We start from the raw sequence: 21,647 nt of genomic DNA on the forward strand, positions 1-21,647 counted from the left end.
GACCTGTAGTGCAAAGCTAATTGCACCAAAAAGGAAACATCCTAAACCCCCAAATCTTTCCTTCCTTCTTTTCTACTCATTCTTTCTACTGAACAAACCTAAAAAATCCTGGGTATTAAGAAATACTCTGATATTCCTAGGTTTTATTTTTTGTATTGAAACAAACAACTAACAACCCCCTCCCCCACAAAAAAAAAAAAAACAGCCCAAACAAACAACAGCAACAACACAAAACTAGGAAAAATAGTGAGGCTAGCAGGAATTGCAAAATTTTATTACCTAGAAAAGATTATTCTAGCTTCAATATCAGACCTAGATACTTGATGTAGAGGTTTGTGCTAGAACAGAAGCTGCCCAGTATCTCAGATTCCTCCTTTAAAGGACCCTATCATCCTTTAAAGGATACCTGTGCTGTTCATATTGTTGTGCTGAGATCTGTTTTTACAAAATGCTCATGATTTCCTCCTGCCAAATACTGTGGTTAATTTTGACTTGGAGCAGTAAAGACCACTGGTGTCGGTGCAAAAAGTCCCACCTTTATTTCGAGCTGCTCTGCATAGTTGGTGCTAAACACACCCAAGTTGATCAGAGTTGTGAGGCAGACAAAGAGCAGGGGATGGCAAGGCTGCACAGGTGGAAGGAGACAGTCACTCTCCTGCTGTTTGACCTCATTTGACACTGGTGCAAGACATGGCAGAACTGCATGCCTGAGCAGCAGATCTTGATGAGGGTGACACGAAGGCATGGGCCACACTGATTCCTGGGCAGTTAGAGAAGTGTGAATAACAATTTTCATGTCCCAAAGGAGCCCATTAGTTTCACAGCCTGACCTGCTTTTGGAAACAAGATTTCCTTCAATGTTGGCCTTGATCAAAATAAGCGCAAACTCCCAACATCAGTGTTAGGAAAAGAAGAGGAGCTGTCAGTATTACTCTTCCCAAGTTGCTGTTATCTTCATGACAGCTTGGTCTTAATTGTCTGTTTCCAAAACTTTGTTTCTGACAGTGACAAGAAAAGGGAAAACTTACAGGAAGGGAGTGTGTTCTTCCTACCTGCTAATACAAGACATAAAACTGAAAGGTGCCAGGTGCTAACGATGTTTTCTCTCACACAGGAGCTTGTACGTGGAACAGGGTAAATCATTGCCACAGAATGAGAAGAAATGAGTTAAAGGGCTTGCTCAGTGATTTTATACAGGAGAAAACTTACCTATTGTTATAGTGAAAGCTAAACATGGTGTGTCTCTATCTCCTGTTGTTTTATAGTATAGGATACCTGCTAGCACTCTGGCACTGCCTGCTCCAAATAATTCTTAGGTTCTGTTGGCTTTGTAATGCTCAGGGGCTTCTGCAGGATATGCAAAGGGGCTGCACTTGAAATAAATGCAAACTGCAGAGAGCTGATGTGAATTGGCTTCCTAGAGAAATCTGGCCCAACATCTACATTTGTTTTACCCAAAGAGGAAACAAAAACCCCCAAACAAAAGCTCTTGTGAAGGGAGTGTTTGTCCAGCAGCATTCCTGATCTGCACTGAGGTGCCCACACCCAGTGCTGCCCCCGGGAGCTGTTCCTCCCCACCTGCAGTGGAAGCTGGGCTCGTGATGGATGACGTGTGGATCTCCAGGCACCTCCTGACATTCCTGCTGAGCTGTGCCACTGCCAGGGAGCACACAGGACAGGCCAGAGAGGAACAACAGCCCAACCTAAATGTGTTTGTATTTTACCTGCTCTCTCTGTTGCTGGGGCAGGGTTAAAATGAAGAGTAGCCAACAAGCACATTTTGGAAGGTTTGCCTCGTGAATCAATTAACTCCACTTATCAAGTCAACTTTATATAACGTTAAAGGTCTGAAGTGGAGTGGAAAGTCACAGAGTTAAGGTTTAACCTCTTTCTTCAGCCTGTTCCTACCCACATCCTGATAGCATGGAGACTTTGCAGGTTGGACTTGCCAAAGTCACCTCTTGTATTCCCTGGAAGGCCTCTACCCCTTTTGAAAGTTAGTGATGATAAACCTGGCTGCTTGTAAGTCACTTTGAAGCCAACCAGGTGATAAAACACCAGTTATTTTGTGGACTTCCTGGTTTATGTTAGTTCATCTCAGCACCAGAGTGCAATCTAAACAGAGTCCTGTTCTAGTATTATTTAATCATGTCAGAATCCATGTAGAATTCCTAGTAACCCCATCAGTGCTGGGGTTCTGGACCTTCTGGACATGTTGGTGTGGGACTTGGACAGTGCATCCAGGTCAGTGGCCTCATAGCATTAAGTGCAGAGCATTTGCACTTGAAACTTTGAAATACAAGTGGGGAGGGAAATCAGAATGCTTCATTGGCATTAATGTATACTAAAAATTGAGTGTCAGGTTCCTTTTGCCAGACGTGAATGGAGGAAACAGTTAAACCACGAGAAATACACGAGGAGAGCTTCTATGTAGTGTAATATGTGATTCTTGAGACATAGAATTACAGCACCCATGAATTTCATCTCTTTCAAAACTAAATGCAACATTATTGTCCCTATCTGTGTTTTCCTTAATTTGGTGCATAATTTATTTACATGGTTTCACATAGACAGGTACATTTTCCTTTGTTTTTTGCACATACACAGATACAACATACAAACCTGCAAAGTGAACAGGTGCTGCAGGAAAAAAATGTGCTGCATGGGAAAAAAATGGGGTGTAAGATTCTTGCTTTTTCTTGGTTTGAATGGGTGCTGCAAGATTGTGGCAGAAGCTGTGTGAATATTTGGACCATTTGGAAGACTTCAGTAAATCTGTGACTGTGCCAATGAAACAGGAGTTTGTTTGTTTGTTTATTTGTTAAACTTCTGGCACAAAAAGGGCACCTATTTATTTATAACCCTGGTGGCAGATTGAAACATTGTTTTATCTGTAAAATTCTGCAGATTAGTTAATAAATAAATACAATCTAATGAATCATATAACACAGCCACTAATAGCTGCAAAATAAATTGAAACATCTATTAAAGTAATAACAGGCTGCAGGCAGAACCTCCTGAAGATACAGTTAAAGACCCAACCCCTTAAATGCAGTACCTGAGCACTGATATTTGCAGATTTACTCTAGATTCTGGCTGTGTCTTTCTTACAGACAGGGTATGGATAGGAAAAGTTTCTCTTGACTAGTGCATTTACTTCTTGGATGAAGTCCTCAGGGTTTATGTATAATCTGGTGTTGAGCACTGTTTGTTGTGACATACTGAGGGAGAACTGAGCACTGGTACAGTACTCACTGCTTGCTGCTTGTTTGACAGTGCTGTAAACAACTGGCAGGTGGATGCAGGTGTCAAGCTGCTGGTTTGTGCCCTGGAGGTGTTTGTAGGAGAGGCAGGTATGTCTAGAGAACCCCAGAGTTGGAGGTGTGATGTTTTGCTGTTGTTTTACTAGGTGCTGATGTCCCACGAGGATCCAGCTGGGTTTCACTGCCAGCTGTAATAGGACGTGGTAGCTGTCAACAAAAATCACTTATCATTGACTGCCCCTGTGCAAAAAGTCAGGACAAGCTGCTTTTCACTTGCTGAGAACCTCACAAAATATTGTGGCTGTTGAAGAGCCACGTATGTATCAGTTACAATTGATAATAATGTTGACTGAGAGGCATTGGGCCACGAGGTCATGAAGTCAGTCAAGTGCTCTGTTGTGAGTTCCAAGTCAAGATCTGTATGTAGGCTTCTCCTGTTGTACTGCTGCATTTTGAGTTTTGAACCTTTTGAGGTGCCCAGAAACCTTGCTAAGCACAAATCTACTTGTGTGACTTCTGTGCCACATGATCTGGTGACCCAGCCCTTTACTACATGGGTCATTATTAGGGTTCATGGACCCTATTATTATTAGGGTTCATGGCCTCATGAACTCTAATACTTGGCCCAAAATACGTTAATCGAAAAGGTCCTTGTGAAATGGAGACATCAGAATTCCATGATGAATTCAGAAATGTATCCACATCCCTTGAAACATAGCCCAGGTATTGCTGCCTGTTCTTGGACTGGGAAGATAAAAAAGTTAATGTGAAGTTTTCATAATGTGACTAGAGATTTTGTTCTTGCTGAAAATTAGATTGCTTTAAGATGTCACAGGTTGGGCCCTCAGGAGAGGATGCGCTTGACACTGTGTGTCTCCAGTCCGTGTGTTTGTGTGCTCCAGCCTTTACTTCAGATGTTTATGCATTGTGACTTCTGCATGCAGGTTGTCTTGGACAATCTTGGGCTGGCTGTGGGACTTGACCTTATTTCTGAAGTCCAGTATATATGAGTATTGTGTGTGTAATCTCACGGGCAAAAAAAAAAAAAAAGAATAAAAGGCAACGCATCAAAGAGCCCCCATGAATTTCAATTAACACATTTACAGTCATTAAGCACAGCAGTGAGATACAGCTTCAGAGCGGGATGCAGTTCCCTTTGCAAAGCTACGTGCTGCTCAGAGCCAGCATGGGCTTAGGTCTCACTCTAATTTTTTTGTGATTAGTTCGTTCAGGGGTCTGTTATTCATGTAAATATTTTTGTGTGTGAGCCTTTGAGCCAGGCAGCTCCAGACAAGCCGAGGTGCAGTGTTTAATTACAGTAGCGAGGCACAGCCACCGTGTTGCATCTCCTGAGCCTCAGCCCTCCTGCTGCAGCCTCAGTTCTGCCTCGGCCCTCTCTGCCTCTCAGAGCTGCATCAAGGACAACAGCAGCTGTTATTGCCACCTTCCTGCAACTATTGCACCCTCTCTTTTTTGTCCCTTGTGGGGTAAATGACGTCAAGCTCGGGGCATTTGACATCCCCCTGTGCTCAATTTCCCAGTCTGAAGAACTTCATGCAGCACGTGGCCTCACAATGCCACACAATGTTTTATTTCTGATTTGATTTTCTCATTGTTCCTCTGTTCTGTGCCATCCTAAGTATCCTCCTGCTCTTTAATGTTCACTCTCATATCTAATATAATCATAGTGTATTATTAAGTCCTTAATTTCTCAGTAGAGGTACCAGTGCTATTTTTCTGTGTCTCTCTACTTGTGAGTGCTCCACAAAATTAGCCTCTGTGCATCTGGCAAAGTGCACAAGTTCATTTACATGCTGTGAAGAAGGGAATTATTACCTTAATCATACGTATGAATAATTGAAGCCCAGGAAATCAGAATAACTTGCCTGCAGTCACAAATTTGTAGTGTAACCAAGAGTTGAACTGTACGCTCCTAGTCCCAGCCCAGCACCTTAAATCACATTTCCTACCTCTGTGTTAAAGCTGATTGTGCTCTGATAGGTCCCATTCAAGGCAAAGGGCTGCTCTGTAGGCACCGTGTGACTGCAGAACAGTTCCCTTCACTTAGGCACCTTCCAGTCTGAGGGAAGAAAACAATTAGTGAATGAATAAAGGTTATGATTATGATGGGGGACTCACTGATATGTTGAGATGCTCAAATGCATCCAGGAAAGGGCAACAAGGCTGGTGAAGGATCTGGAACACAAGACCTGTGGAGGAGTCAGTAAAGGAGCTGGGGTTGTTTAGCCTGGAGAAAAGGAGGCTCAGGGGAGACCTAATTGCTCTCTAGAACTCCCTGAAAGGTGGTTGTGGTCAGGTGGAGATCAGTCTCTTGTCTCGGGCAATAGGACAAGAGGATACAGCCTTAAGCTGTGCCAGGGGAAGTTCAGGCTGGAAATTGGGAAAAAATTCTTTACAGAAAGAGTGATTGGGGATTTGAATGGTCTGCCCAGGGAGGTGGTGGAGTCACTGTCCCTGGAGGCGTTTAAAAAAAGACTGGACGTGGCACCCACTATCATGGTTTAGTTGATAAGGTAGTGTTAGGTCATAGGTTAGACTTGATGATCTCAAAGTTCTTTTCCAGCCTAGCTCAGTCTGTGATTCTGTGAAGTATCAGCTCAAAAAAACATTCTAACTTTAACACTGCTCCAGAAAGCTTCAGTTGGAGAATACTGATGTTGCTCCTAGCTCTGGGGTGCTGGGGGCTGAGCAGGAGTTCAGATTCTACAGAATTAAGTGCCACTCAGTGCACTGCTGTCAGAGGGTCTCTTGGTCTGAGCCAAAAGTAGCTGTGTTAGATGGCCATGCAGGGCAAAAGTCTTGGCTGGCTCCACTTCCACAGGCAATAGAGCAAAAGTACTGGAAATCTGGGGCAAGCCTGTGCTCCTTGCACTGGGCCAGCCCACGTCACACGGGCAGCCATGCCCAGCCCTGCCTGAGCAGTGAGTGCTCGAGCTGTGGCCATGGACAGGAGCCAATGGACAGGGAGCAATTCTGCTCTGCTTTGCTGCACAGGACAATGTGCTGCACAGGACAATGTGCTGCCCAAAACAGGCACTGTAGAGTCAGTGCTCTTAAGGGATTTTAGCTCACTAAAGTGCATTGCAGCTCTGAACCCATTCCATAAGCCTTTCTTGCTCTATGTGCTCATGGCAAGGTGGGACCTGGGATGCCTTGTTGTTTCCCTTTGACTTACTTTATATTCTGCTATTCACTCCCATCTCTTTTGAGAGCAAAATGCTCTGTGAATGCCTTGAGGGCTCTTTCTCTTTCACTGACCTCTTTTTATGACTGTAAAGAAGTTTCCTTAGGCCCAAGTCTGCTTTCTGTCTTGAATATTGACCTTAGAGTTACACCATCTCGTTGTCGCTGCACGCAGACTTCCCAGCTATCAAAGTTCACCCACAGGACTCAAAGTATTCCTAACTCAGAAACACCTTGCTTTTATGTCCTCCTCCTCCCTCCACATGAGCATTTTAATTTCACAAGCAAAATCCATTTTACTGTGAATTTCGATGAGTGGTTCACCTGTTTCCAGGGCAAAAATTGTACTTCAAATTTAAATGTCTTTTTCACTGTGACTGTCATAATATTTTCCATTTGAGGCTGAGATTCCACCGTGGGTTTTCTGTGCCATGTTGTCATCTGTCCAAATCTAAGCTTAAATGTGTGGAAATTCTGACATTTCAGTAAGAAATATAAAGTGGGTTTTTTATGTTCTTCAAGTTGGCTGTTTCATAGGTGTGGCCACTGGGTTTTGCCCAGCACTCTGGCCTTTCCCAGTTCAACAACAGATCAAAGATTTCTCAAGTTTTTTGGGCTTGTTTGCATTGACTGTGCCGTGTCATTTTTGTGAGAGTAAGTGACGGTGATTTTTTATCTGATTGTTGATCCTGAAAAGCTGATAACAGAATAATTACCCCAAACCAGGCATTTCCTGCCTGACTTTGCTTGGCAAGAGATGGTTGTGTGTGATGCTGAACGTGGTGTCCGTGTACGTGTGGATCTTGGAGAACGCAGCTTCAAATCAAGCAAACTTGGAGTGGTTTCACAGTGAAAATGGCTCTGAGGTATAAAGAGCCATTCTGCTCTGTGGTAGAAACTCTCTCTTTAGATTTGAGAGGAGTTTCTTGGGGTTTTGAGAGGGGTTTGGTAGATGTAGTGCTGTTGGACTCTTTCCCCTCAATGCCCTTTAGTCAGAGACTGCTTATGCCCAGGAGTGTGAGCTACATGTTTTGGGGGCAAATTTTGAATATTGCTGTTTACCTACACTCAAGTATTTGACAAAGGCTGAAATATTTTTCGTCAGTCATGTGGTGTCATGTCAGGTTGTTATGTGGAACAAAGTATGCTGTTGAGATTATCACTGAAATTGAATTCTCTAAAAGGCTTTTGCAGCTTTCTATCAGGTAATATGAAATACATAGAAATGTACACCCACTGGCAACATTCACTTCCAATTTTTTTTTTTTTGTCATTAACTTCTTTGAGAATACAAGGGGATATTTGCAGCTCTTTCAGTGGCTTGACATTTGTCACAATGATACAATTTCGAAAATGTTGACTGTAATTGCTACCTCAGCTCACTGAACCTCTTAGCAAACGGGCTGTGAGAATTGCTGGTGAAACAAACTCCTGCTATCAGAACTGATTCCATTGTGGTCTGACCTGATCAATTGCTCTTCAATGCAAGTCCCAGTCACTCTGTGTAATTTTATAGTGTAAATCTCTGTGTCATTTTATAGCATAGTATTTTACACCTCTGGGGCTATGATGTGATTGCAGCTCTAGAGCCAGCAGGGACAGAGTTGGGAAATGAACCCAAGGGAGTTGTGCTTGATACTACTCAACTGGTGCTCACAAACTTCATTCTTTGCAGCTGTGTATTAAGCAACATGACCAACATTTGCCACATGTTGTTTATTCTCTTATCTTTTCCCCAGAGAAGAGAAAGTGTGTACAGCCCCTATTCCTTTCCTTGAGGAATTATGTTCCTCAAATCCCATATTGCCTGTAGAAATCATGTCCTTATCATTAACTTTTATCCTCTCTATTAACCTTCAAATTCGATGGAATTTGGGTAGCTGACCATCCGAGATATCATTGGAAAAGCTCTGCCATGTTGTATGTGAATAGTTTCTGAAATGGTTGCAATGCAGGGAACAACCATTTGAAGAGGACTAATAAAACCTCCTTTTTGACTGTTAATTATTAATTTTTTATAATATGAGCTTGTAGCAGAATATTTCTCTCTGTGTTAAATGATAATAATGTAATTAATTGTAGCTACCTAAAATAGCAGCAAGCAATCACCCCTTTTCCTTGTGTCTTAGAGTTTATCTAAGTTGCTTGATAGCTTAGTGTAGCCAAACTGGGTGGGCTAATTCAGCCCTGCTTCAGCTCAGTTAACATAATTCCTTCCATTGCACTGGATTTTTTATTAGACACCACATTAGCTTCTAATGAAGGTGTCAGAGTGACAGACATTGATGCCATCTAGATGCACAATGAAGCATTGTAATGGTGATTATAGAAGCCTCTCCATCCTGGGGAACCTCTGGTGTATTTTCCTAAAGGTGCCTCCAAAATGAACTGGCTGGTTTATGTTTAAGAGCTGGGGCTTGATCCACATCGTTCACATCAAGGGCAATTATTCTGGGAATGATAATGAGTCTCATGCTGGGCCTCCACTGAGAATTCCATTACCAGCATTCAGTTATGGCAACAGTGTAAGCAAGTGAGCAAACTAAAATGAGGGCCACAACAACTCTTTGGTCTAAGACACACTTTCTTGAGGATAAGCCTTGTCTCAAAACAAAGAAATCGACAGTTTGCATACTTACTAAAAGCAGGGGTTTTTTTTCCCTTCATTGTGCCACTAAAATGTGCATGCAAACTTTTTGGGAAAACCTGAAACTTTCTGCAAGCATGTTCTTTTCATCAAATTCCTTTTTTCATGTTTGAGCCCTCTGCCCAGCTCATTCTTGGCTGTGCCTGTCCCTCCACAGATTCCCTGTGTTCCCCCATCCCAGTGGTGACGATGCAGTTTGGCTGCAATTCGTACAGCTCAGATTTCATTAAGTAAATGACTGTGAAAAGCTTTCAATATTGGGACAAACCCAATAGAAACATGTAGATTACCCAGCAGAGGATGTTCTCAACTTCTTTGGCCAGAAACTAAAATTCTTACCTAAGATTTTCAAAACTCTGGAAGAAGTTTGACCTTCCCCTTCCCTCAGCCAGCTCTGAAGTTTGCAGCCAATGGTGTTTTACTAGACTTGCAGCACTGACTTAATAGCTCTTTAGTTATTAGAGGATAAATGTTCATGTTCTACAAGTTTAAATTATATTAAAAGCCTTTATTAGCACCACTTGGCAAAATACCTTCTGGCTAGCTTTCTGGCCTTGGGCTAGGCCATTCTTGTGGTTTCTTAATGACATACTATGAAATGGATATAATTTATGAGAATTTGGTGCCAGGTTTTGCATGTATTAAGAAGCATTTGCCGTTTGTGCTTAATGCTGCTGAGCAAAATGAAAAAGATTAAAAACTTGAGTTATGTCTTGCATTCATCTGGCTTGATTTTCATTGTACATGGTTTTTTGTATTTTTATGTACATATATTTATACTATATATATTTTTTATATTATCTGGTCTCTGAATTACTGGTGGTTTTTCAGTTCTGGCACGTAGCAGTGCTGTTACCAAAGTTACTTTCAATTTATTTTCTAACCCTCCCTGAGTAATTTTGGCAAAGTGTTCTCAATGAGAGAACTCTGAGCCATGTAATAGGTTTCCCCACAGCTGGGAGAAGAATTAGGCCACTGGGGCAGCTCATTTTTGTGACAGCAACTGTGCCAAGGGCCAAAGGCCTCAAAAGTTTCTTTCCCACGAGACTTGGTGCTGGGGTGTGATTCAGCTGCTTGGTATTTTCCCCCCTCTCAGCATCTGTTTATTTGCTTTGCCACCGAGGCCGCCTCCTTTTCCTTCTGCTGCTACAGCGTCAGTGTGAAAAACGGATGGGGCAAAGCACCTGGCGGGTGGGAGGAGGCGTGTGCGGTGGGAACACGGGCCTGGGAGAGAGACCTGGGGCTCGAGTAACCTTTCTTAGGTGTGTTTCCATCACAAGAGTTGTTTGTGGCGGAGGCGTGAGCTTTGCTGATGGCTGCCGTGGATCTGACCCCGTGCTCTCGTTCTTTCCGCAGTGGGGAAGCCTCACAAGTGCAACTACTGCGGCCGGAGCTACAAGCAGCGCAGTTCTCTGGAGGAGCACAAGGAACGCTGCCACAACTACCTGCAGAATGTCAGTCTGGAGGCTGCAGGGCAGGTCATGAGTCACCATGGTGGGTGCAAACCGCCTCCAGAGCTCTCTTGGACTTGGAGCGGCTCGTGCGGGTTTCTTTCCATCTCTTCTTCTTCCTTCCTTTCCATCACCTCCATCTCAGAGATTGCTTACACTCAGAGAGGCAGGAGGAGAAAAAAATGATGGGCTGAAATCCTCACTCTGTCCAGTTTAACAGCCCTATTTGGGCTTATTTTGTTTAAGTCAGTATTTTACTTTTTAGTATGTGCACATGTGCAGACATGAAAATAAAGCCAAGTCACCTGTTCAAAATTACCCAAAAAGTCATGTAACAGAATCATAGAATGGTTTGGGTTGGAAGGCTCCTTAAAGACCCTCCAGTTCCAGCCCCCTGCCATGAACAGGGACACCTTACAATACACCAGGCTGCTCCAAGCCCCATCCAGTCTGGCCTTGGACACTCCCAGGGATCCAGGGACAGCCACAGCTTCTCTGGCAACCTGTGCCAGGGCCACCCTCACAGGGAGGAATTTCTTCACAATGTCCCATCTATGCCTGCCCTCTGGCAGTGGGAATCCATTCCCTGTGTCCTGTCCCTCCATCCCGTGTCCCAAATCCCTCTCCAGCTCTCCTGGTGCCCCTTTAGGTGCTGGAAGGGCTCTAAGGTCTCCCTGGAGCCTTCTCTTCTCCGGGTGAGCACCCCCAGCTCTCCCAGCCTGGCTCCACAGCAGAGGAGCTCCAGCCCCTGGAGCATCTCCAAGACTTCCTCTGGACTCTCTCCAGCAGCTCCATGTCCTTCTAGTGCTGGGAGTCGCAGCCATGTATAAAATGTATGATTCTCTGCCCCTTCCTTTCTGATAGTGAGTGATCATTAGAAAAGATAAGGAGGGCAGAGGTATTCAGAAGTCATTATTTTTACCCTCATGCCTCCAAAAAAGGGAGGGATGGATGTAAAACTCTCTAGAGCAGAATGGAATTCAATAGTGTTGTAAAAAGTAATTGTAACAAAAAAAAAATGTTTGTATGCATTTATATTTGCTGGTATTAATATGTTAACTAACACTGCATGTGTTAATATACATAAGGGCTGAAGATTGCCAAAAAGATTGTTGAAAGCAAGAAATGTCAAACTCTGTGAATTTGTTTTCAGAAATTTCTGGAGCTATTAGTATGGATAATGAGCATAATGTCTCAGACTGCGGGGTTGAAGGCTTATCTGTAGCACTAGATGCTAAATGGTAACTGTCCAAAAACACTTAAAATTTTATTCAAAATTAGTGTCTCACAAACTCTTCTAAAAGTGAACTTCTTTTAACTTTTCAAAGTTGTCTTTAGATGTTTGATACTTGAAGACTTTAATTTTTTTTACTATTCAGAAAATATAAAAATGGAATGTTTTCCCTTTTAATTTAAAATTACCATATACCTACAAATACCAAAAAAGTTAAGTTTGTGGGTAAATGAAAAGGCAAAACAACACTTCCATTTTTTTTTTCATTTTGCTTATCAGGACTGAGTGGAGACATTGGGCTTAATCTGGAAATAATTTCTTTTAAATAATTTTTAAAACCCCGAAAATGCAAGCTGAAATAAAACCTATTCAGCATTGCTACTTTAGGCTATATTTTGGTGACAGAAATCTCCAAAATTTTTTAAATAGTACTTTCCCATGACCAATTTAGGCCTATAAAGGCACATTAGACAGTTTTACTACATGTTGCCAAAATATTCATACAGCTCTATTAAGTAATTGCTCTCTTTCTAGACACCCTGGAGACTAAAGTCAACATTTAAAATGTCATGGATGTTTTAAAGATATTGACACGAGTGATTATGTGCCTGAGGTGGCTTTTTTTTTTGTAAAAGTCAGTGAAAAGGAAGATTTTCAGGGCTTTGCTCTGGAGGTACCTGTTGTGGGCTTGGTCAATTAGGTAGGAGTTGAACCACTGAATTGATTCCCAACAAAATACCCACTCCTTGTGCCTGTCTTGTTAACCAGGGAGGGATGCCTTCAGTCAGCCTTTCCTTAGGGAATAACAGGAGCCTGCCCACAGCTCTGACAGCCAGGATGTTTGAGATCCTCTTGTGGAGGAGCTTCCCAAATGCTGCTCCATGTCTGGTTTTATTAGACAGTTATTTATTAAAACAATAAATCAAATTAATTAAAATTTCTGAGGAAATCTAAAGCTTTTTTCTAAGCTGCCTAATGCCATGACAAGAAAGGTAAGTCCTTAACCTTGTCTGCCCAAAGAAGCTGCAGTGATTGACCTTGCATTGATTTTTCTACCACCTGAAGTTAAACCAGTGCAAATCCCATGTGGACAGTTCTTTTATTTACAGCCTGACTGACTTTGCTTGGGCTTAAAATAGAAGTGTTCACACAACCACTTCACTTTTCTCAACAAAATTAGCTTAAAGCAGCACTTTGAATTCAACCAGTGCCTCTTTCTCCTCTGGGCAAATATGTCTGTGCCTCCCCTGGTGAATGTTTAAGGGGATGTTTGATCCAGTGTCTTCCTTTTAGTTGTTTAGTGAGGGCACAGCAAGGCCAGGCAGTGACAGGAGCTCCAGATTCAGCTGGGACCAGTCAGAAATCTCAGCTCCCATCCCAGCACCACTCACACCAGTGAAGCTCAACATGAGGGTCATGAGCACCAGCCTGTAGAGGTCTGCAGCAAAGTCCTTTTTCCTGGGACTGTAAAGACACCAGGGAAGAGTACAAAAATGGTTACTCAGCTTAATCTTAGGCCTTATACTAACCCTGAAAAATCTGTATGCATTTCCTTGTCTCCCATGTCACACATGGAAATTATATTCCTGAGGATGACTAAGACTATGTTTTGGAGACTTTTATTTTGCATCCCACTGGGGTGAGCTTTCCTAATTCTATTTCCAAATACTTGATGTTTTTTTTTTTTTTCTGGGCATTTTGAAGCATTGGAGTGTGTTTTGGTGTGACTCCTGCTCTCAACTTCACCACTGCACGCAGAACAGGGAGACGTGGGGATTTTCTGATCCCTACCAGCATCCTGCTCCTCCTGATTTAACAACACCAGCATTGGCCAACACTAAGCATTGATCCAGATTATTTCTGCAGAGACTAATTGTTCCAGAAAACTGGAAGCAGCCCCTAGAGGGTTTGGATTTTTTTCAAGCATTGTGCTCAAGCCCATCAGTTTACAGGCATGCTGCAGACATCTACTTTGGTGCTTTCAATTATCTCTGTCTTGCAGATGGCTAGATTGCCTGACTGAAGCCACAAGGGGAAACAAGAGAGGAGGAAGGAGGGCTGGTTTTGGGGACTGGGGAGGAATATACAAATCTCTGGGTCTTGCTCCATCCTCTTGCAGGGTGCCAATTGCCTGTCGAACTGCCCCTCCTTGTGTTCCTGTTCCCTGCTCAGCAGGACAGATGCTGCAAGAGTGATCCCATGATTTTGTTGTTGAAATTTTTCACCTAAGCAGTGCTGGCTCTGGAAGGAGAAATTAGTCTGCAGTGTGTTGGGGGTGGCAAAAGGGACAGTCCCTGCATGCCAATAACATGCCCTTTGCAGGAAAGAACAGGGAGAAATGTTGAAGGCTGGCTATGGTTTGCACCCGGGTATATCTTCTTCTCCACTGCCACAAAGCCCAAAGTCCAGAGAAATTCTTCCAGGAATGGAGAAGGGTTCTCTTTTCAGGAGAAGGAGAAAGAAGCCTAGCCCTAGGCTGTGAGGCTCAAAGGCCAGCTCCACATAAAACACACAATGGCCTTGTGTCTTTCCCTCTTACATAGTTGCTTAAAACATCGTTAAAATGCTGGTCCCACAGGACACTTCCCACCAGGGTCCATGGGAATATTTCCTGTCATTTCTCTGCACACACACACTTCTTTTAAATAGCAATATTGTGAGCCTCAGAAAGGAAATTGAGGTTGATGGAGTAATACTAATTTATACCAGCTGAGACTTAGCCCGGTGTCTGCGCACAAAATATTTATCAGCAAAACACACGCTGGGTAATTTTTTTGCTTCTCTTTTTTTTTTCCCTATTCTTTCCTCGCTGGTACAGCATAAACTATTTTAATAGTTCATGTGGTTTCTTAAAAATTAAGAAGTAAAAAGTTAAAGATATTCACTATGATTGCAAAAATAATGTCTTCAGGAAAAGAAAGCCTGTTCTGAAGACTATCCAAGTTTATGAATTCAAAGTTTAGCTCAGAAACAATACTTTTATTAATTACAATTGGGTATTGACAGTGTCAGAGGCAGTGAACTCTTCCATGGGCAGTCCAGCAGCACACCCTGATAGCTGATGAAGAACATCCCTGAACAGAAACATACTCAAGCGTGGGCTTTTCCTGGGCTGGAAGTTGGATTTTTAGAATAAAAAAGTCTTCCTGAGCTGAGACTGTAAATGCTCAGCATAAAATGAGTTGCTGTATCTGAGCTAGTTATATCTTGTCAGCTGTTCAAGGTAATGAAGTAGGATGTACTACAACAAAAAAGGAATTGCATTTACTGCTGAGTAAATGTGTACACGAGCTTCTACTACAGAGCAGCTGATTGTTGAGAGCTGGTAGCTGTGTGTGATCATTTTGGTTTCCCTCTTTCTTATTTTGTTTTTCCTTTAAAAAGAAAGCAGGCTGGACTATGTGTCCTTTATTTGTGTGTTTTTTAAATTGAAATGAAAATTAATGTATCTAGAATTGTCAGTGTGATATTTAACTTTTTGGGTTTCTGAAATGTGATATCTCATCTGTTTGGTCCAGTTTTGCCTGCTGTTTCAATGGTTTCAGAAACTAGATTATTTCCTTCTTTCCCTTCTCCCAGGAAATCTGCATAACAAAACACACTCTGGTAATGTATTTCCATCATAACACAAATATTAGTGTGATTCAGTGATTCTGTTGCAAAAGAGAAGTGCCCTGGATTATAGACTTGGGTTCTGATGTGGGAAAAAGTACCTTCAGCATGAAAGCTGGAAAACAAAATGCTTTTATTGTTGATGATTTTAGTTTTAAAATGAGTCCAAGCAGGATTTTTGCCTGACTTAGAGAAGAGCAGATGTCTTTTTTAGCACTATTCATTTTTCATGGAAGAAAGGTTTCAAATTATGTGTAGGAAATTTTACACACATATGCCCAGCAGCAGAATTATTTAATTATTACTTAATTGTTATAAGACCATACAAATGTCACTACATTTGGGGCTTATTCAGATGGCTTTTAAAATAATCAGGAGCTTTGAACTGGTTCAGGATGCTTTTAGAGGTGTTCCTAGGAGGGATTGAGCACCTTCTTAGTACCACACCACCAGCCTTGTGTGTCCTGTGCGCCAAGGGCTGGAAGTGGCACCAGCGTGGACATGGCCCTTGGCTGTCACATCCCAGGATTCACACCCTGTGTGTATGCATCCACTGAGCCTAGGTAAGCCCAAAAGGACAGTCAGAGGCCAGTTCCCAGTGAAAATCAGCAGACATCATCTTTGCTTTCTGCCCAATTCTCCTTGGTAAATACTTGAGTAGTGCAGATAGCTCCTGACCAAGCACGGTATTTAATTAACCTTAAAACTTTACCCTTAGCTATTAAAGTATTCCAGGACTCCCAGTCTGCACTGGGCATTAATTAGGTCACTTCAACACTGCATCCCATTTTGTTGCAACATTAGATTCATTTCATATTTATGCTTTTTTCCCCTCCCTTTCAGTGATGCCAGCAGGACTGCCTTGTAAATGAGAAACCATTGTGTTTCTCAGGGGGAGCATCCTGTACAAATAAAAAAGCAGCAGAGTAAATCATTTTACAGCATATGGTAGATTCTAAGCCTCAAAGTACTCAGCTTTCCATAGCAGCAGAGGCACAAATGGAATCAAATGAATAAATTGCCATGTTTTCTTATTATGGATGTCTGAATTGAGAAGTTCACCTGAGCAGATACTCTGTTTTGTAATTGCCTGGTATTTGCTCTTCCTTACTAGAAAGATGGCAGAGACAAGGCTTTTATCACCCCATTTTTGGAGTATTATGTGCTAGCAAACAGCTGTGTTTAGGAACAGGGGGGTGATTATTCCATGCCAGGATCCTGAAGGTAGTGCAGTTCCCATGGGAGGAAAGTGGGCTGGTGGTGTTCATTTATGGCACTGTCTGGGAGAAGGTGTCTGTGACACAAAAGGCTGCCATGGTGAGAGACAGGAGGAGGGCTGGCAGAACAGGAGGGTGCCAGGCCTTCTCTGCCACCTCTGCAATACCCAGCACCTTGCTGGGAGCCTGCTCTAAGACACAGAATGCAATGGGTTCCTCTCAGTTTGCAAACTGGAGGAATTCTGTGCCACATCACCCTAGTTTCTGTTTTTCTACCATCCATTTCTGCCATCCATTCTTTATACCCCAGCCATCCCATTAGCACATGCCCTAGTGGCTGATCCCTCTCAGGTTTTTCTTGCTACTTTCTGAGGATGAATGCAGGACAATTAGGCCTGGTATTAAACTCATAACAGCAGAGCAGAGCTGCCCACTTGATAGATAATGCAAATGACTGAGACTCTCCAGTCCTGATCCACAGTCTGGTACCCCTGATTAGAAGAGGATGATTAGAAGAGGATGCTCAACAAAACCAAAGTACTTAGTAGGTGCTTAAGAATGGCTGTATCAGCAAGTGGCATAAAACCCTGTGCAAGTGGCTCACTACCCTGGTTAGGAGCCTGTGCAATTCCTACATTTTAGCTCTAGCACCTTATTCCCTAAACTGACAAATGTCAGGAGTGAAATGAGTAAAGACAGAAGAAGTTATTGATTTTTTTTTGTTTCTCTCAAATACAGTGTATGAGCATTCCCCCTGATGTAGTTAGCACAGGAATGCTCCCTGCTGATCCCTGCTCCCTGATGATGTGAAGTGAGATGCAGAAAACCTCTGTTTGCAGACAGTTAGATCTGTGCTTGAGGGGATAAAATATTAATCAAAAAATGGGTAGTTTCTGTGTCTGACTCTGAAGGGAATTTCCATGTGATGGTAATCTTGCAATTCCAGTACAGTGTGTGTTGATTTTACAGTCTCATTACAGTGTGAAGAGAGGAAATATGCATTAGCAAACTGATCCTTCATTTGAGAACCCTTTGTCTTAGGGAACACACAGCCAGGCCCAGCAAACACAGCTCATCAATGCCGTGTGTGATTTTTAATCATTGAGATTAGTGCAAAAAGATAATACTGAGAGTGATTATGCTGTATCTGTGAAGGGAATACACAAAGAATGATAACTAAAGGTTTACAATGTTGACAGGTGACCATATTGAAGAGAGAGTAATACAAAATGTCGCCTAGAGAGTGAGTTTTCAAAAGTGTCCTCTCCTCACTGGTATTATGAGTGTCCAGAACAAAATAAGCCCTTTTATAAATGCTTAAATTTGGATTTCTGCTAAATAAGATGTTCCCAAGGAGAGATATTTTGTGAACGTGGCTCTGCTTACAGGTGATTGCTGTCTTGATGCCCAAAATGTTCTCACACCTTATTTTATGTTGTGCTGCACTTGTTGCACAATCAGCAGGGCTCAAATTATTTGTGTTCTGTGAAGTGTAGACCAGACCTGTCTGATACCATTTTTTTGGTTTTATGTAGTACCTGCTCTGGAAGATTGTAAGGAACAAGAGCCTGTGATGGACAACAATATTTCTGTGGTGCCTTTTGAGAGACCTGCTGTTATAGAGAAGCTGACAAGCAACATGGGAAAGCGTAAAAGCTCCACCCCACAGAAGTTTGTGGGTAAGCTGGAAATGAGCCTTTTATTCTTTTTAGTGCATGGCTAGGGGTTATGTGGTATTTGTAATAGCCAGAAGAACAAGGGGAAAAGTAGTACTCTCACAACTTGATTCTGATACAGCAATGGAGGTGGTTAAATCACAGCAAGAAATCATGATAATTATTGAATTCATTTTACCAGTCCAGAGAATTCAAAAGTGAAGTCCACTATCATGAGAATGCCTGAGAAAACTTTGAGTTTTCTACTTCACACTGTTTTGTTTGTGAGGTTTTTTTAAACTTCTCTCTAGCCCTTTTGAGATTTAGATTTGTCATCTTCCCTCTCCTTGCTCCAGAAAAACAAAAACAAGCTAAGACTGTCATATAATTATCTGTCTCCATATGTGTTAAAAAAACAAACAACAAGTATCTCAAGACTTCTAATTTGTATTAAATTCCTGACACTTGGCAACAACTGGTCTGATAATACTGGAATGAGGAAGTAAGTCACATCCCTTGGGTTGGAAGAAGTTGTTCTTGCTCCTAGTGCAGCACTCTGCTCACAATAAACTTATTAATGCATGAATAAGAAACAGCATTGGATGGCTTTTGGTTACCAGATTTAGAATCCTAGGTCAAGAATTCATATTTTACTTTGGGTCTTGACATATTAAAATTATTCAGCTTGTAACAGGTGACACTATGGAGAATTTTACTTGGGTTTAGCTGTAACTTAAAGCTTCTTTTTACTGCTACTGAAGCAATGCAAAACTTCTTAGGAGGGAAGCTGGAACAGAGAATTTGTTTGGGGTAAGTGTCAGACTCTGCAGTCACATAATAGGCGTTTTCCTCACTCACTCACTCACTCACTCCCTGAAGGGCAGTCACACACAACTTAAGGGTGTCTCATGCTGCCTGCTCTGAGGACACTTACAGAGAGCATCACAGGACTGTAAGTAATTAGCACAGCCATTTAGAAAAATTGTTGCCCCTCAGGTAAATGGAGATTCAGATGGATTAGTTAAATCACCCCTGAAGGTGGCTGTAAGTAAGCTGCATGGTTTGGAATAGCAGGGGGCCAGCAGTGTGCAGCAGCTCACCTGGGGGGACTGACACACTGACCTGGCTGCTCTCAGTCAGCTGACCATTCCCAAATACCAGTGCCAAGCCCAGGTAAGGCCAGCAATGATCCATCCCACATGGGGAATGCTGGGAGACATCAGTATTTCCTACGTTGTTATTTATTTAAACCAGAAAGGTGATTTTACTTGTCCACTTGTGCACCATTGACCATATGTTGTTCTTGTGTTCAGAGGTAAATTCACTGATTGGAAATCTTTGCCTGAGAGATGCTATACCACATTATTATTCTCTTCAGCAGGTTATATACTTTGTTGTTAGATAAATCCTTTTTTTATCTAGTATCTAGTAACATATCACTATCCGTATGTAGGATAAAAAGTGCCTCCTTTCATTTTTACCATATCTTATTTTTCTGATCTTTAGTGGCATCACAGTGTTTAGATTAAATAACAGCAGTCTTCACTTGGCTGCCTTTTTTTTTTCCTCCCCTCCACCATGACCTCACTTTTCTTCCCCTTTTCTCCCCAATTAAATATTGTTCAGCCCTATCAGGAAGAATGTGTAATGGTTCTGTTGCTTGCAGGAAATTTTCCTGTGCATACTGCAAGCATGGCACCTGTCCAAAACAACTTAATGGTGTTTATGAGAAGGTCATGTAAGCATAAGCTAAAATCTTTGCATGCTACATCTATCAGTGCTTTACTGCTCTTTCTGATCAGCAATCTCCAAGGGACTGTGGTTATGGACCACAGTCTCTCCTATGGCTGAATTTTCAGGAGGAAAGGAAGCAGCGTACAGCAAATAGAATGAATTCATTTCTGCATGAGAGACTTGGTTATATATCTGCTCTTGAGGTACTAGTCTTACCAAACCAGCTGAAATAGTGGAGGCACACTCCAGAGAAAGTAAAATTTGTGATGTGCAGGAGTGTGAGTACTTCATTTTGCTTCTTGTTCAATGAGGGAGAGGCAGACACCGGTTAAATTAAAAGCAGCCATCTTCAGGCTGATCATGTGAAGCAAATTCATGTATTTTCAGTTGGAATTTGGAGCTTCCTCTCAGAATGTCACCGAGGTCAAGAACTGGCAGGATGCAAAAGGAGACATTTATGTGGCTTACGATAAGACCATGGTTGTTAGAGTAAGAATTAAAAATACACGGGCGTCTCAGAACAGATGAAGATCAGCCGGCTGCCAAATTACACTCAGCTTCTGGTTAATGGGGGTCAGGGAGAAACTTCCCCAGGGGCAAATGCTGGAACAGCTTCCTCCAAGGTTTCTTGTAGCTTTCTCCCAAGTGTCCAGCACTGCAGCTGCTTTAGATACTTGATGAGATGAACTACAGGTATCACAGGACAGCTGTGCCTGTGTGCTTTGATCTAGCTTCAAATACCTGTTTGGGGGTTTATTTGAATGTCATATGGCCAGAGGGGAGAAAGTTTTTTCTTCTGCTTCACTAATGTAGGGCAAGGATAAATAGACTTTGAGCATAGTTTAAATGAAATTTCAGAGTGATTGGGCTGATTTAAAGTACAGAATTGGCTAAAGAGGAATTTAATTTGGAAACCACATTGTACTGGTCTATTGGACCGTTTATTGGTTACTTCTGAGCTCTGCGTTTTACGCCCTCTCCTTCCCATGTTATCATTTATTTTGCTTTTTTATGTCACACTCCATTTCTCAGACTCTGACATCTTTGGAACTGGTTCATAATTAAAGGAATAAATAATTCAGGTCACTGGCAATTTACAGCTTTCTTTGCTGTCTGTGCTGGAGTAACTAAACATGGATGATGAAAGGAATCAAAATAAGGTTTGCATCATTTATGCAAGTAGCCCATAAAGGATGGGTAATATTTCTTCATCTGTAAAGCCTACAAAGGACTGACAGTGTGTTTGGGAGCTGGATCAGACCCTCAGCAGATCTACTTCTTATCCAAACACAAGAATGACACAGGAGGCCAGAGGAGGTGACAGGCACCAGTGGGCACCAGACAGAGTGTCCAGTTGCAGAGCTGTCCATCCTGTCTGTGGCAGCACAGCCATCACAGCTTGCCAGACCACAGCAAAACACTGAAAGGAGGATGTTTGATGGCAAGAATCATCCACAAGTTGTGTCAGATTACCCAGGACCATCACTGAGTACACATCATAGGTACACAAGCATGGTATGGTGTCCAGCCATGTGAACAGTATTGCTGAACAGAGGAGGAATATTCATGTGCTTCACTTTAGACTTATATTTAATTACCTTGATAATCAGGGCTAAGTTCCTCAGCAGAA

General features: G+C 42.3%; 1 protein-coding gene across 7 annotated transcripts in view; it reads left to right on the forward strand.

The window, feature by feature from the left end:
* Nucleotides 1-21,647, forward strand: part of IKZF2 (IKAROS family zinc finger 2) — a 118,252-nt gene that overhangs the window by 84,270 nt on the left and 12,335 nt on the right. For all 7 annotated transcript variants that reach the window (XM_071434334.1, XM_071434335.1, XM_071434332.1 and 4 more), the window contains 2 exons: nucleotides 10,471-10,608; nucleotides 18,164-18,307. In XM_071434334.1, coding sequence (XP_071290435.1) covers nucleotides 10,471-10,608; nucleotides 18,164-18,307 — 282 coding nt within the window. The remainder of the gene's footprint in view (nucleotides 1-10,470; nucleotides 10,609-18,163; nucleotides 18,308-21,647) is intronic.

The sequence above is a fragment of the Agelaius tricolor genome, unplaced genomic scaffold, assembly GCF_023055355.1.
Source record: "Agelaius tricolor isolate 1412-34295 unplaced genomic scaffold, bAgeTri1.0.p SCAF_10, whole genome shotgun sequence".
NCBI lineage: Eukaryota > Metazoa > Chordata > Aves > Passeriformes > Icteridae > Agelaius > Agelaius tricolor.